This window comes from Amblyomma americanum, chromosome 9 (assembly GCF_052857255.1).
Source record: "Amblyomma americanum isolate KBUSLIRL-KWMA chromosome 9, ASM5285725v1, whole genome shotgun sequence".
NCBI lineage: Eukaryota > Metazoa > Arthropoda > Arachnida > Ixodida > Ixodidae > Amblyomma > Amblyomma americanum.
In genome coordinates, this window is record NC_135505.1 from 145,777,424 (window position 1) to 145,792,877 (window position 15,454).

At 44.5% G+C, this 15,454-nt stretch overlaps 1 protein-coding gene across 5 annotated transcripts in view; it reads left to right on the plus strand.

The window, feature by feature from the left end:
• LOC144104759 (ras guanyl-releasing protein 3-like) overlaps positions 1-15,454 on the plus strand; it is a 97,090-nt gene extending 81,636 nt beyond the window's left edge. For 2 of the 5 annotated variants that reach the window (XM_077637936.1, XM_077637935.1), the window contains exons 11-15: positions 211-309; positions 1,724-1,963; positions 2,964-3,000; positions 3,437-3,541; positions 4,776-11,832. In XM_077637936.1, coding sequence (XP_077494062.1) covers positions 211-309; positions 1,724-1,963; positions 2,964-3,000; positions 3,437-3,541; positions 4,776-4,984 — 690 coding nt within the window. In that variant the 3' untranslated portion in view covers positions 4,985-11,832. Of the gene's footprint in view, positions 1-210; positions 310-1,723; positions 1,964-2,963; positions 3,001-3,436; positions 3,542-4,648 lie in introns of all 5 variants that reach the window. The other 3 variants (XM_077637934.1, XM_077637938.1, XM_077637937.1) reach the window with 3 other exon arrangements.

A 15,454-nucleotide genomic window follows, 5' to 3' on the forward strand; every position in this document is an offset into this window, starting at 1 on the left:
TTGCTGCTTTGTCATTAGAAAATGTTCATCGATCAGCCTGGGCCAACTTCAATTTGCCCTCGTTGTCAGTTCGATAATATTTTTTTCACATGGGCTTGTGCGATCGTGATTTCTCTGTCGTGATTTTGGCCTTGTTTCACAGGGAGTTGTTTGCATAGGCTATTTTTGAGTGTAATAGTTGAACAGGTGCTTTGTTTTTCCGTTTTCCAGGTGTCTCCGTCGAAGCCTCTCGCCATGGAATTTGCGTCGAAAGTTCCGGAAGGCACTGACTTAGCCCAAGTCGAGAAACAGATCTGCGATATGGTGGAGGCAAGTTGGAAATAACTGCATTCTTCTGAAAGCACTGCGCCATGCCTTTTTTCTTAGTCGGCAGTTGTGCTCTGTACGGTTAATATTACATTCTATAAATGCGACGTACCAAACTCAGAGAGCACTGCAGAGACTGCATAGAAGAAATGTGAAAACTTTAGTGTTTGCCGTGACGTTGATGGCTCCTAATTGCCTTTGATAGCTGTTGCCCATATGAAATCATATGGAATGTTGAAGAACTATTTGAAAACCTGCATATCATCCTACTTCTCAGACACCGACATTCAGGGCTCCGATTTTTGCTTTACTCTAATTGGTTGCAGGCGTGATGTCATCAGACATATGGGATGACGTCATACCCCTATGACGTTACATGGTCTTGCTAATTAGGTGCATTAATTGCCGTCAGTAATTAACACAATTAATTATCACTGTGAATCACACTCACTAACTAGAATTGATTAGCACCAGTAATAAACACCATTGATTAGTATTATTGATTATGATCGTTAATTAGGCTCATTTATTAATGAATAGCATTAATGAAACAATCACTGACTATAAACATCACCACACCACTCTTGCTTCCACATTATGTGGACACGTTTTGCGAACACATTTTGCAGAAACTTTTTGCGGACACTTCCGTTGCTGACATAGCCTAGTAATGCTTTCGCATTAATGAGCCTTGACGATATATGTGCCATGATGCGGTGTAACACGTTATTTCGAGCATTGTGTGAATACTGTAGCGATATGCCTCTACCCGCTACAGTCAAGCGGCTAGCCAAAATCCGATGGTAAACCTCTGCCTTCAGTTAAGGAGATCTCTATCATCTTCGTAAGAAAGGCCAGCGCTATTGTTTTTAGAGCTGGGCTCTCGCAGCGTCCGCAGGGTAATGAAGGGCATCTTTGCACCGTTGCCTGCACCTAGCTTTGACAGTGAAAGCAACGCCGGGCTGTCAAGTGGCGCTAAACGCTATTTTTAAAGCCACGCTCATTTTACATCTACGTTCAGTCTGCTTGTCAAGGCTGAACTGACAACGTTCCGCACTTTGAATTGCAAAGTGCTTCGCACACCTGGCTTGACTGACAAGCCATGCGTGAAGCTCTACGGCAGTGGTAGCTGTTTTGACAGCAGGGATAGGGTATGGATTTTACCTGCATTTATTACACGTATGAACCAACATTACTGGAAGAAATGCATGCTATAAGTAAAGTTCGGGATGTTAGGATAGGTTAGAGTGGAAGTTACAGAGGTGATTGGGGAACCAGTGGTACGACCACTGCCCAGTCATGGATGCATCCTCGGTCCTAACAAGTGTGCTTAGTCCCAGGAGGCGGACTAGATCAGTCCACTTCTATTCTTCAGGTGGCTGACGACTTTTGCAACGACACATGCGCCACTGTGCAGGAGGTGTTCCACGAGTACGACACAGACCGCGATGGTTACCTGAGTCTTGAGGACGTGGCCGTGGTGACGGGCCGCTTTCCCGCTCTGCGAGGTCTGGTGCCGGAGGACTGCCAGCGGCGGCTGCTCAGCCGACAGGACATCCGCCGCTTCCTGCTACGCTCAAACTGGGCCATGTTCCGGCACGACTTCCACGAGACCACCTACTTCCGGCCCACCTTCTGCATACACTGTACTGGCCTGGTGAGCTTCGCTCATTGCCTTGTAATGTCATTGGCGACACCAGAAACAGGCAATGTTTTTTTTTGTGTGATGTACACTCTCACCCACAATGAGCGGCAATGCTCCGGATGCAACAGTGCTGATGTTGTGCATCAGCAACTCAACGTATGAAGATGCACTGCCCCGCACAGCTCCAAACCTCAAACCTGCACAAAACGCTAGCCACTCAAAAGGCAGCTAAATGTGCTACTTTTCTGTACGATGAAGCGCGCATTGCTTTATGGAGCGGGTTGCGACTGCACGTTGCATGCTGCAGCTTATGCTGAGAACGAATGTATACATACGTGTGCTAGAGCATAGCGTGTCAACTCACAACAGCTTGACGAATGGCTCTCTCAGTGCAGCGCCAGACATGGTGGTGGCTATGGAGACGATGTCTTGAAAGAGTTATTGACGGAAAGTGAACAAGATCTAGCAAAGGAATACAGAAAAAATGCGGCCTCACCTATTCTGCAGGGTAGGCTCATGTACAGTTGACAAGACCATTGGGAAGAGAAGGCAGAATGCATTTTGTGCGATTAGTGAGTGAGCTTGTTTGGGGGTGAATTCTCCGAGAAAAGTGTACATCTGCACGTCTACCTACTTCATTCCCACTTTCTTATTCGCTTGGTCATCATGTCGACATGCTGCGAAACATGCTCAGTTTCGCACTGTTTGCTTTATCGCGTTCCGTGCGCATTCAAGCATTTAGCTGGCTACTTCCTTCAGCAAAACCACTCAAGAACTATCCTCGAAAGAGCCTCACTGGACGCGCAAAGCTTTCTAATATTGCTACTCTTGAAAAAGGCATTCATCATGGTCAGTTTTCTGACGTGAGCTGATGAATGTACCTTGAAGCCTTAACCGTTTCCGAGCAACTCATTCTTCTGCCACTGTGGTGACGTGGCCAGATTTTCTGGGGAGGGGTTTATAGTAACTCCTGTAGGCAACTCGCTGCATCATTGTTTTTTTTCTTTCCCAGCTTTGGGGCTTGATCAAGCAAGGCTTCAAGTGCAAAAGTAAGCAGTGCATTTGTTAACCTTCCCTTTCATTTATGTACCTTCATAGAAGCAGAAATTGATGCCATATTTTCTTGCAATTACAGCAGATTACTGTAATTAAATAATTAAATTATTAATAATGCAAACAGTTGCTTTGGAGGTGGTGAATGTCTTGTTCAGACATATTTATTAAGGTTGCCCAATTGCCTAACTTTGGAGAAATAAGTTTTAGTTGAATACTTTTGAATGCCACGAACTACCTTGCATATTAACAGCTTGTGCATGAGTCGAATAAAACACCCATCATATTGATTCCTTGTGCACATAAACATGCAAAATTTATGAGCCTGCACTCAACTCTTTACCCATGATGTCAGATTGTCTTCTCAAAAAGAAGCGCCAAGTACTGAGTGTCCTGAGTTAGACGATTTGAATAATTTTTCAACCAATGCAGAGTGTGGGATCAACGCACACAAGCACTGTCGAGAGCAAGTTCTCGCCGAGTGCCGGCCGCTCACGCCACAAGGTCCAGTCAGGAGCTCTTCATTTTCATCTACAGGTATGTGCGGCTGCATTCACTGCGCATCTGCTGCTTGTTCTAGCTGCAGAGCTGCTAGCCTGTGACAAAAGTAAAGCAGGAAAAGTAGGTTTATGAGAGCAGCAGATGTATCCAGGATCGTGTTCTTGCGAAAACACTGTCTGAAACAAATAAATCTTCAAGTCATTTTTTTCTTGCATTGTTAACTTCAGTTATCCTTAGCTTCATTTTTCTAACTGAATGCTGTATGACGGATCCTCTCTATTGCAAACGGCAGCACCGTCGGCGTCATAGGTGGTCGTAAGCAAAGGCTGTCGCGTTCAAACACTATTGTTAACTTCAGTTATCCTTAGCTTCATTTTTCTAACTGAATGCTGTATGACGGATCCTCTGTATTGCAAACGGCAGCACCGTCGGTGTCATAGGAGGTCGTAAGCAAAGGCTGTCGCGTTCAACCACTACCTGAACATGTTGGCCAGGCGGTCCTGGAAGTAAAGATACCTACGGGGGCTATTTTCATCTTTCTTTCACCATGGCAAGTACGGGAACCTGGGAATCTGCTTTTCATTTTGCTGAGGCTTCACAGGCAAAATATTTGTCAATGAAGAGGAAGCTACTGAGACGGATCGTCTGTAACTGTGTCACTCCGCCAACAGTTTTTGCGGCAGGACGGCCACCTGATGCGTTGCTCGCTGTGCGGTTTCTTCGCTCCACTGCTGATGTAGCTGGAAGCTTCTTGTTTCTGACATTACTGTAACTTTGAAAACATGCAGTTATGGTATATATATGCCTTAATTAGCGAGTATTGCCAATATACACAGTTTTAAGAGAAAACATTAGCTGTAGCTGCAGGGACAATATTCGTTGCATAGGAGGAGATGCGTGTTATGGTTATGTAGCTTGGCTGCATTGCCAAGAAATGTTGCGGTGTACAGTACCACACCACAGCCTGGTCTGAATTCAGGATGACTGCACTGTGGAGAAAGTTAGGTGAGGAATTTACAACCATCATAGTACTGAGGAAGTTATAACCATCGTAGTACTTTTCTGGTTAGGGGCGATGCCTTTATGCTGCCCCCCCTCCCCTGAAATTGGAATCCTGTGGCGGATATCTCGCCTTCTGTGCAGGTCGTATTCACTGCATGCCAAAAGTCAGTTATCGCCGCTCGGCTACCCGATGGTGGCCATGCAGCTCTGCCGCGGTAGCGAGTAGCCCAGCGGTGCGCTGACGCGGTTGGCTTGCCCCACCCTGCAGATTGGAGCAGCGCCACGGCGCGGCCCAGCCGCTTCCACCAGCAGCAGCTGCCGCAGACGGCGGCACCGGCTAGGCGCTTCAAGCAAAGCCGTTCGGAGAGCGAGTCTGCGCCGCTGGTCCATCGGACCTCCGACAACGCGCGCTGGAAGTCGGAGGACGGCAGGTCGACGGCTGCCCACTCGTACAGCCAGACGGTGCGGAACACATGATGGTCACACGAGGACCTATGGTGACCACCACTCCGCATTAATGTTCCCTCCTTCACCCTGTTTGCCCTTTCATCGTTGCCTCACGTTCCGACTCACCACAGGGTTGCGAGACCCTCGACTTCCCCAATATTCTCGCCGAAAGTCTGCCAGAGTTTCCCTGTACCGACGCTTCGTGGCGAAATGTGGTTTGTTCTTGTCTGTAAAGTACATGGCACTGGTAGATAAGGAGCGTTGCGGGTACTGCAAGCCCTTCACTATCAGTGGGCTGCAACTGGGACGGCTTCTTAAAAGTAGAATCGAGTGCCGACATGTATAATTACCAAGACATGACCGAATTCTCCAGAGCTGGAACAGTTATATATGTGCGGAAAAAAATTGCGTGTTTTATACCTGCGGAACAAAAAGGAAAGGAGGCATAATTCACTGAAATGAATGTAGACCGTGGACGTTAGGTCTGGCTCGTTTATTTTTCTTCTCTGCTATTGTATGCGCGTGTCGTGCGTGTGTAGTGATAGCGCCTTTTTTCGGACTCACCAATCCAGGATAAGGGTCATCTGTTCGTGTCGGTTGGGGGTCTGCATTCGTCACCGCGTGTCACTGCCACAATAGTCACTGATGAGAGCCAGTGAGTTAAGTCTGCTTTGTTGGGATCCAGTGATCCCCAATTAAGGAGGAATATATATGGCTTTCAGGTGACCCGAATGTTTAATTCATTGTAGTGCGTAGTTGCCTAGGAATGCAGGGCTTGCTTTTATTGGGATGATCAGTTGTCAATCAATTATAATCGGCCATTTTTCGGCTTCTCGCACCTCCAAAAGGTGACAGCCACCCACGTGGGTTGGCGGCACTGTGACGTAACCCACCTATTCGGCTGGATGAGGGAAAGTCATGGCTCTTCGTCCCTAGTGGTCGTTTCATTGATGTCTCCTCCACTTGTCCATACAAAGTGCAGCTTCCCTACTAAACATGTTTTTATCGGCTTAACCTCGACCTCGCTTCCTCCTCATCCTTCTTGCAGGATCAAACCTCTCTCACGTGCATTTTGTCACTGCAGCCACCTGTGAGAATCTGCATGGGAGATGTCTTTTGGTATAACCTGTGCACACAAAACTGCGAGGCAGTGGATTGATTTGTGGTATCACTGAGACACACGGGAGTGTATTCTGGCGTGGTAGATGTTGCATGGGCACCACTGGGTGTCGCATGCAGCGGGTTGCCTATTCCCACCTCTGGTGAAGGCAGAAGCGGTTGGCAACCTGCTTTCACTGAAGAAGACAGCGCACAACAATCGGTGCAGTTTCTGAAAAAAAAATATGGAAAGCAGCAGTTTTCGCCTGCTCAAACATATGCAGAGGCTGTATAGGACCGCTTCGGAGCCATCTTTTAGCTCAACAAAACTCTTCAGGGAGAGTGAACTTAGCGGCAGTCTGCGGAGCTTGTGACACTTTACCAGTGCCGTGTTTTCAGTGAATGTGTGCTCCACGGTCCCACAGACTGTGAGCCGCTTACGGTCGTTTTGTGTACATGAGAAGAGTGGGCAATGCTCAATCACTTCTTGGTCCTAATGTCTGTCATTGTACCATAGTTCAGAAGAAACCTGCCAGTATCAAGGAAAACAAGCAAATTATCTTTTTGGATTTGTCAGCATGGGAAGTGGTTTTAACATTTTAACAATATCAGCTTATGCTTGCATTTCGGCTTTTTTATGGCCGATTTCCTGTTGGCCACCACGATTGGACGTAGAACACTCCTCTATCATTTTCTCAGCTGTGCGTCTGAAGCAGTAAACACATAGCGTGTTCCAGCAGAACCTTCAACACTTCTGTTCCAATGATGTGTCAGCAACGTGCTGAGTTTGTGTACCTGGTATTCATCATATTTATGCGTGACAGCTTATCCCGCTGCTTCCTGTGATGGATGTATGAGCATACTGGTTGGCTAGCGTAGGAAAAAACCGAGTGTTGCTTTGCTTGATTTTTCCAGCTATGGCCATTTGTCTGGCGGTTAAAATCGGGGTACTAAAGTGTATGAGACTCGGGTGCCATTTTCATCGAAGTTACAGACTACAAACGAGGCCAGTCAAAACTCTGGGGTGATTATTTTTTACCTCATCCAGCTCCGAAGAGCGTACTTTTTCAGTGCGGAAAGATAACCAAGCTCCAGAGTCACACGCGCACACAATGTAACATTTCCTCGTTTGATACAGAATGTCAGGAAAGAAAATATGAGCAGTTTTTTCTTGCTCATTTTTACGAGTTAGAAGGACAGCGAAAGCTATAGTTTCACCAGCTATGAGATATAACTTTCTTGCCGACGCCGGTATTTTATAATTTTAGTTTAGTGTTTCGCTTTGTGTAATTGGATTCTAACTGAACTTTGGAGACATATTTGTTGACCAAAGCAAAGAAGGACTAAAGGTGCAAGCATTAGTGCCGTTTCAACCTTTATATATTTGCTGGTCATTTTCTGAGATGAAAATGAGAAACGTCCTACTTTTACGGAGCCTAGAATACTGAGTAGAGAAATCAAACAAACAAAAGTTATTAGTTTCATTTGTTTTTTTTTTTGCAAGATGTATACGCAGAACAGTTAAATGATTGTTATACTGGGCGTTTGGTGAAATCAAGATTTTTTTCGCATTGAGTACCTGGATATATATGCCATGAGAGGATTTCTTACTAGCACTGATCTCAGCTAAGCCTTTCTCTATTCAGCACTTGCGCTTTTGGGCATAACTGTTATGTAGTTGATGCTATTTGAAACCCGAGCCATATGTGCAGACTACATTTTGGATGCTTTCTTTAAAGCTGTGTGCAAAGCAATCAGTATTTGCTTTCTTTTACTGCTGGCATGCTAGTAGTGGTAACACTGTGTTTTAAGTGTGGTGAGAAGGAATATTAATAAGCCTTGCTCGATTTTAAGAGAAGAAGGCACAGAAGTATTCCACGTGTTTAAAAACCGTTTCATTTTTCATTGCTTTCATTTTTATGCAAGGGCATTTCAATTTAGCATGATAAAATTTCATGATTGCTGTTTCACAGCAATGCAGATGTCGGACTTGAATGTTGTAGAGCTGCGAAAAATCGTGCGTACGCGAGTCGCATGATAAAAGAAGTTACAAGTTACGTGCTTACAAGTTGTACGGCAAAGCACCGTTCTATATTTCTTATTTGCAGTGTCATCTGTTCTTGGATACCATTTTTATTCCTGAAGTTTGCAGCATGCGAATAATGTTGATGAATTGGCCGTCCATTGGGAAGGTAACTGCAGTAAGAAAGACTCCTTCCTGCATATAGTTTCTATGAAATTTATGAGATTCTCGCAAACAGGACTGTGCAGCGAAGTATGAAGTTTTTTTTCTTCATTTAAAATTAAACTGGAACATATCCTAACTTTGTCTGGAATTTCTCTGTGTATGCAGCACATTTTTGTTTCGCGAGTAGAAACAAGGGACCAGAGACATGGTTGGGCTTGTGATTATATATTAGTACCCAGCTGTTAGTAACTGGGAAGGAATAACATGTCTGCATTATCTTGTCAGCGTTTTTATGCTGTCTCCTGCGAAGACATATTATGATGATAATTTTATCATAAGGAATATCAAACTGATGTTCTCGAGTTTCAGTGAAAATGTAGAATTCTACACTCAGGAACATGTGCCAACTTTTAGTTTGAGAAGCAGCAGAATCCTTTCGTAGTATATTTTGTATAGGGTACAATGAGAGTTGGTAGATGATTTTTGGGCTGCGGTTTCCAATCTCGTGCTGGGCTTGCAAAAAAATGTTTCACTTTTAACTGTTGATATAAATTGTGTTGACGAATCTTATGAAGCAGTTTTTATGAGTTTTTTAACTGATAAATTGTGTGTTCCGGCACAAACGCTGAAGAAAACATTAGAGGTTCTGAGAACGGGTAGGCGTACGAAAGGGCAAAGGTGGCAGTGGCGTCAAAATGTGGTTAATACTTTCGGATGTGTGACTGAAATGAGTAAATCACTTTATGGCAGTTGACAATACACCCTGGTTAAATTTTTTGTGCAGTTGGTGCAATTGTGAACACACCTAGATTAACATAACCCTTCAGACTATGCCAAAATAAAACAAGTGAATGCTTCTTAGACATTAATTAGCTAGCAAAGCAAGGCTTTTCAGGTGGCTGTCAGAAGAAAAAAACATAGGGAGCTTTATTTAGCTTTCATATTGCAGTTGCACATGGTGTTGGCATCCACCTTTCCGTTTTCTGTTTTATCTCAGTCTGTTTGCTGAATTCGTTGCACAGTGAAAGATGTTATAGCATGATACATTCAATGCATTAATGACGTCACAGTACCACAGTCCCTGGACCTGCTCAGAGGCCAGCATGTGAAGACTTCACATTGAAGTAGCGGCATTGGCATTTTCCTGGCAGTAATGAAAATGAATCGCTGATTTCCCTTTAACATTGCATATTGTGTGTGCATCGAGCTTCTTGGAAGAAAAGACTACATGTTTTAATAGGTCTAACCTGAGATGAAAACCAGTTTTTCCGAATTCATTTATGACCATGAAACAAAAAATTTACAGTATGCATTCATAAGTACCTACACTTACACTCATGACATAGGGTAAAAGACATGCGCAAGTTTTTGCGCCGTTACGTGATCGGTCATGAGTTAGAGACTACAGTTGATGAATTACATTGCTTCGTTCTGGCCACCAAAGCACTTCTATTTTAACTCGTGCATCTTTCGAAAAGGGGTGATCAGTAGCTTTAGTACAAGCTGTACATGTTGTGATAGGTGGACCAGTGAGGAGCCAGTCTGACCTGGTTGACCGGAGCTTTATAAAATTGCATTGCACACCTTGTCACCATGGTTGCCGTTTTTATGCACACTTCTTTCATAGCTGTGCAGGGTTTATAAACTTTTTTTTCTGTTTAAACTACCCACTGCACGGCACCTAACCGCTAGAAGCTTTGTACATATATATGGTGAGATAAGTAGAAAATCACGATATCAGCTCTGAAAGTGACATTTGCACTTAGTCTTGGTGGCTCACAAAGGGTTTGAAGTGACAGTAGGCATGTCCTCCACTCCGCTGGGGCCTTTAATTGAACTGCCTCTTGGTTCCATTTACACGTGGTGCATGATGCTTTCTGATTATAAGCAAATCAGATATGCCCACATATATATAATCTAAACTGGAAAATGGTTCATTTGTTCGAGTGAATAATGCCTATGTTTATGGTTCATAAAAAAAAATGCATGAAAAGGATGTGAAATCCACAATAAATTATACAAGCTGGTGGTACCGATAAAAACTGCGCGGAGAAACTCATATTCTGAGCTTAGTAGGTATTTTGGCTATGAGAGTTGGGAGTTACTAATAGATATAATCTTTCCATCTGCCAAAAAGGTAGAATGTGCTGGCTGGTGGTGCCTAAAGCTTTGTGCATAAGGTAGGGTTGCAGGTCTCTGAAAGAGCACCTCTAACAGTTCTTACAACTTCAGCCTACAGTGACCACCACACGGAATTCCTCCGTGGCAAAGAGTAATCTGCCGTTAAAACTTTTCTCGTCACCTAAGCAAAACGGTGAGCACCAAACAAAGTTATAAGCTCAAGAGTTCTGACACCTGTGACTTCTTTGCTAGTCAGACATCAAAAAGATGACCTTGTTTACTGTTGTGGCTTGTCAGCAAAGTAATACGGGACGCTGCGGACCATGGCCCATTGTTATGCATCCTACAATAGGACGTTGACATTGTCCCTACATTTACTTCGTGTTAAAGCGCTGATGATTAATTTAGGGAAAAATGTGCCTCTGTGGGATTTTAGTCATATTACATGTTGTGCACTATAAATACGTCATCGCAACAAAGATTCATTGACAAGGCTTCTTGTGGTTAGGCGCCCTAAGACCGTGTTTAGGATGTTGTAAGGAGATGCATTACTTGTGGTAGTTTATTCCTGTCCGCGAATTCATACTGGTCTACACGCGTGCTGCCATCGCTTGCGAGAAAAGCTGAAACAGTTATGGGTGGGGCTATGAGTGAAGCATAGCTATTGCACGGTTCAATATAAGAAGTGCTACATGAGATGTGCATTGGGGAAGGGGCTTCTGGCACCATCGCTGCCCGCTGAAAGCTGGGTAGCAGTCTTCCATGATCACTCGCTCGCAGTGAGTGCGATACGAGTGCGTTTCTCCGATGGCACGTGTGCCCGGGCGCGTGTTTGCAAAGCGTAGTGCATAGAGCTACTGACCTAACAGCCCGCAAACCTGACCTCAAGGGTCTTAAACACAGTGATAATGCGCAGACAAATGTAGCGCACGGGATCAGACTGTAAGGAGGCTACAAAATACTAATGTTCTTGAGCAGACAGGAGCACGGAGTTTAGAGGCTGGTTAATTTATGTGTATGAAAGAAGCCAGCAGTCATTTAGGAAGACAGCGAAATGTTTCCCTTTATGTAGAGATTTATTAAAATGGGAAATGATTTGCGTAATTACCTAAAGACATCATTTTAGAGAAAGCATTCAGAAAGACAACCACAAGCCTCTGGTGGGATCTGATCTCAAGAATTCCACATGTCACGTGCACCGCTGTACCAATTGAACCACTGAACTAGGCGCTGACTTTCTTACCTCTTACTCTCGGACGTACTTGTGTTGCGCGTAGCCAGAGCTTGAGAGTATACACCAACGACACGCACCAAACTAATTTTCTGCTCTGATCAGCAGCAGCTAATACTAAGAGCAACATCCCTTCATGTTTTAATCGGTTCCAATGGCTGTTGGCTTTTTTTCAAAATATACGGTGTGCTCGCTTAACAAAAACGAACGTTAAAGTGGGCAACCTTTGTTACTTGAGTCAAAAAACATTAAAAAATAGCAGAGGTCGATTTCATCGGGCCACGTTCATGGTGTCAATTAAAGATGCCTCCTCGTGGTCGTGCACGGACTAATTGCTGGCTGTGTGCTCTAGGGCTTGAAATTGCGCGGCCGGAGACAGCACACATGTTACAGGGCTCCGTCTCGAGCTTTCAGAGACTACACCTGGGAGGGCGAGCGTAGATACGCTGAGGCCCTTCTGTCTCCCGTCACAAAGGCAGTGGCGAGAAAGAAAATAGAAAGTTAAAGACTGGTGATAAGCTGTTTTTTTTGTGTCCTAAAATGTGACATCTCAGAGTCCATGCCTTCATACTCTCCAACCACCAGTGTTTTGGCGTCCGCAACCACTTTTAGACTGTACAAGAGTTACGATGCACTTTTCTTTAAAAGAATGTTTCTAGCACTGCATTCATCACCGCGAGGTAGTGTTGGAAGGGTTAGTGCAGCGCCACCTTTATCTTACATCTATTTGTAGCTTTAAAAGATTACAACAGTACATCGTTGCATCCGAACGGCCATAATGTTCGGCTTTGCGGACCACGAAGACCTTGCAACTTAGTCGTTTGAAGCGCAAAATCACAAACATGGTTTCATTCTGAGAACTTGCATAGCCCCTTTTCTCATGGCGTAGTGTAAGGTGCATACGTAGTGGTGTAGAAAGTGAACAAGAAGTGTTGAGAGACTGAGTAAGTTTTTTCTTCACGACGTGAGGGCGTGAAGGTTCACTTTGTCCATGTGCCTGCGGGGGCGCAACATATCGTACAGCAGATTTTCGCGCTGTGAGTGTTATTCGGCTGCTTAGAAAAGTGGGAAGTAAGCCTATTGATGCTTTCCTGGTCTGGTTTGATACATATAAACTTTTAGTGTATTTAATCTGCAAAATAAACTCCTGTTAATATGTGTGGTGAACAAGAAAGAAAAAGACTTAAGCCTTGTCTCAGGTTTGTTGCCTTGATGCATAGGATATCAAGGGAGTGCAGAGAAGAAACGTAGAGTGGCATGAATTGAAACGAAATGAAATGGAAATTAACTGCATAACGTAAGTTAGACGCCTTTTATGCAGAAATACTTGTTGTTAACAAAAGGACTTTTTATTTATGAATCGCATTGCACTCGAACTGAACGTTACGCTGCTCGTGCAAAACACTTTTTTTTTCTTTCATTTCTCGGACCACTAGCCGCTGAACCCATCACAGTCACGGTAGTAAATTTAAGTGAGTCTGTATCGCTTTTAAGCACAGAGGAGCGATATAGAAGGCAGCGATGTTTAGTCACGCTGTTGCTTCAGGGCCTTCGTAGAACGTCAGTTTAGTAGAAATAATAATGTATTTGTCATAGCCTTACGACATTGAAAGACTACATTTAGGGAAGTGTGCTTCGCGATGCTGCTACACCTGGGTTACATTAGTTGGTGCCATTTCGCCAAGTCAAGTTTACTTAAAGCGTGGCGTCATGCCCCTCGAGGTTTTATCTTTATATTTTTTATGTAGCTCTCTCCGCAGCAATGTAACAAACAGTTAACTAAAGCTCATTGCTGTGACGGTAAGTTTTTATATTTTTTGTGTGAGGGTTACGGTATTTAGTCAACATTGTCAATACTGTGCTAATGTTTTATCCCTTGTTCATCTTGGCTTATCTTAGGCGACAGTTTTTCAAAAAATACAAATTGATAAGCTGCTGTGGTGCACAGGTTAGCACTAGGCATATGAACGTGAGTAGAGGTAAGAAAGCCTCGTAGACAGCATCGTTCAGTGGCGCCCCAAGCCTTCGTTATGGAGACAGAAGGGCTGCACTCTCACTCACAGTTTCGTGATCTGCGTTCTTTGGCGCAGTCATACTGGAAAGACCACATGACTATAGAGCTGTCTTTTCCTTTCTTTTCTCAACTAATGTGCATATACAAGTTTAAAGAGGTAAAGTATATGTCTATGTATACAATGTATCGTTTAATGTGCCAGTGGTATATACCTCCTGTCGGCGTACCAATCTTCCGGACGTAATCACTCGGGGAATAGGGGTTGTCCTCCAGTCTGGATTTTTTCGCTACCTGTCAGCCCTAGCGAAAATTTCTTTGGACGGTTCACAGCCTGTTTATAGACAGTATATGGAGTATTTATTGAAATTTTTGTATGGGAGTGCAGCAGCGACTTCAGGAGCGGGCGCTTTTTAAGCATCTTCTCTGCATTTGAGTGGACAGTGGAAGTTCTCGCTTCAAGTCTTGTCTAGGTGCAAATGGTGCCGGAAGTGGGATTTTTGTAAATGCAGACTATAAACCTGTATCCACAACTTCATACCTCTTTATCGTGGTGCCAATGGCGCACGCTGCTTGCACTGACATCCTTATGCCGCCCCCCTTTACCCCTGGTCCAAGGATGATGCCCTTTGATTTACCTCAGACTACATTCCGAGGTTTATGACTCAATATGACCTGTTCATGTATTGCTGTTATAGTCTTTTTACGTTGCCTGTTACGACTCGCAAGGTGCAGTCCACTCTGGCGTAGGATCGACGGAAATCCTGGAGGCCCACTCTGCCCGTTTATTGGGCTGTACCCTTCTCCACAAGTCTAAAATGTTGCGCACGTCACAAGTCCTTAGGCAATTCTTTGAATCATAGTGTGGCTGCTGTGTAGTCTTCATTGTTATCATTTTGTGTTTATGTTAAATAGAATGATTGCAGCACAGAATAAAATACATCTATTTTGGTGGCGGTTTAGTACGTGTTGATGCTGTCATCACATATCTAGGGATAAATTTTTTTTTGGTGATTACTGCCACAATTTTTGCTGTGACTACTTATTTACCATGCGTGCAAGGAGGAAGAAAAAAAGTAAACGAGCGAGTGATCTCGTGAGTCGCATCTTTGGTGTAGAAAAACTGCGCATTCGCTCGCGTGCACTCCTGCAAAAACAGCCGTAATATTTGAATCGTCTTTTGAGGGAAGCATTGGCCCCGCTCTTCGCCTTTCTCACAATACATGGCACCACCCGGGGAGTGCACAAAAATTGGTCTTCTACGCAGAAAACTGGTTGAGGACAAATGCGAGTGGTTGTGCAAACGCACGTGCGCTCCGCAGGCGCGATCCGCACTCATGAGGTTCCGGCTGCGCATCCGTAGTGGAGGGTGTGTGCTTGCAGCAGTCGCCATCTGTCGCCTGCGCCAGTCACGAACATGAAATGCGCATGCGCGGTACAAGCGGTCGGTACATTTGCAACCGGTCAAGCTCAGGAGAAAACAGAAGAAGGGAGGCGCGCATGCACAGAACAGACCGTGTGAAAAAGAGGCGGAATGTGCGCACGCCTTGTGGAGAGTATTGGCCCCGTGTCGACTCTGCGGGAAGGTCACTGGACGTCATTCGAATCCTGGTTCACGTCTTGCGAGCCGTGCAGGCAAGGACGACTGTAAACACTGTGTGTTGACATTTGAGGTATTCCCCATTAACCCTTCTGCGTGATTATGACCCTGTTGTCGACTGTATGATTTTTGTCTATACTCTTTGCACCTGAGATGCTGTTCTAGTCGAAGTGTGTAAGTGCTGTCTTTCGTATTTCACTGCACCGGGCATGGTAAATGCTCCTCACTTCTCAGAAAGAAAGAAAAAAGAA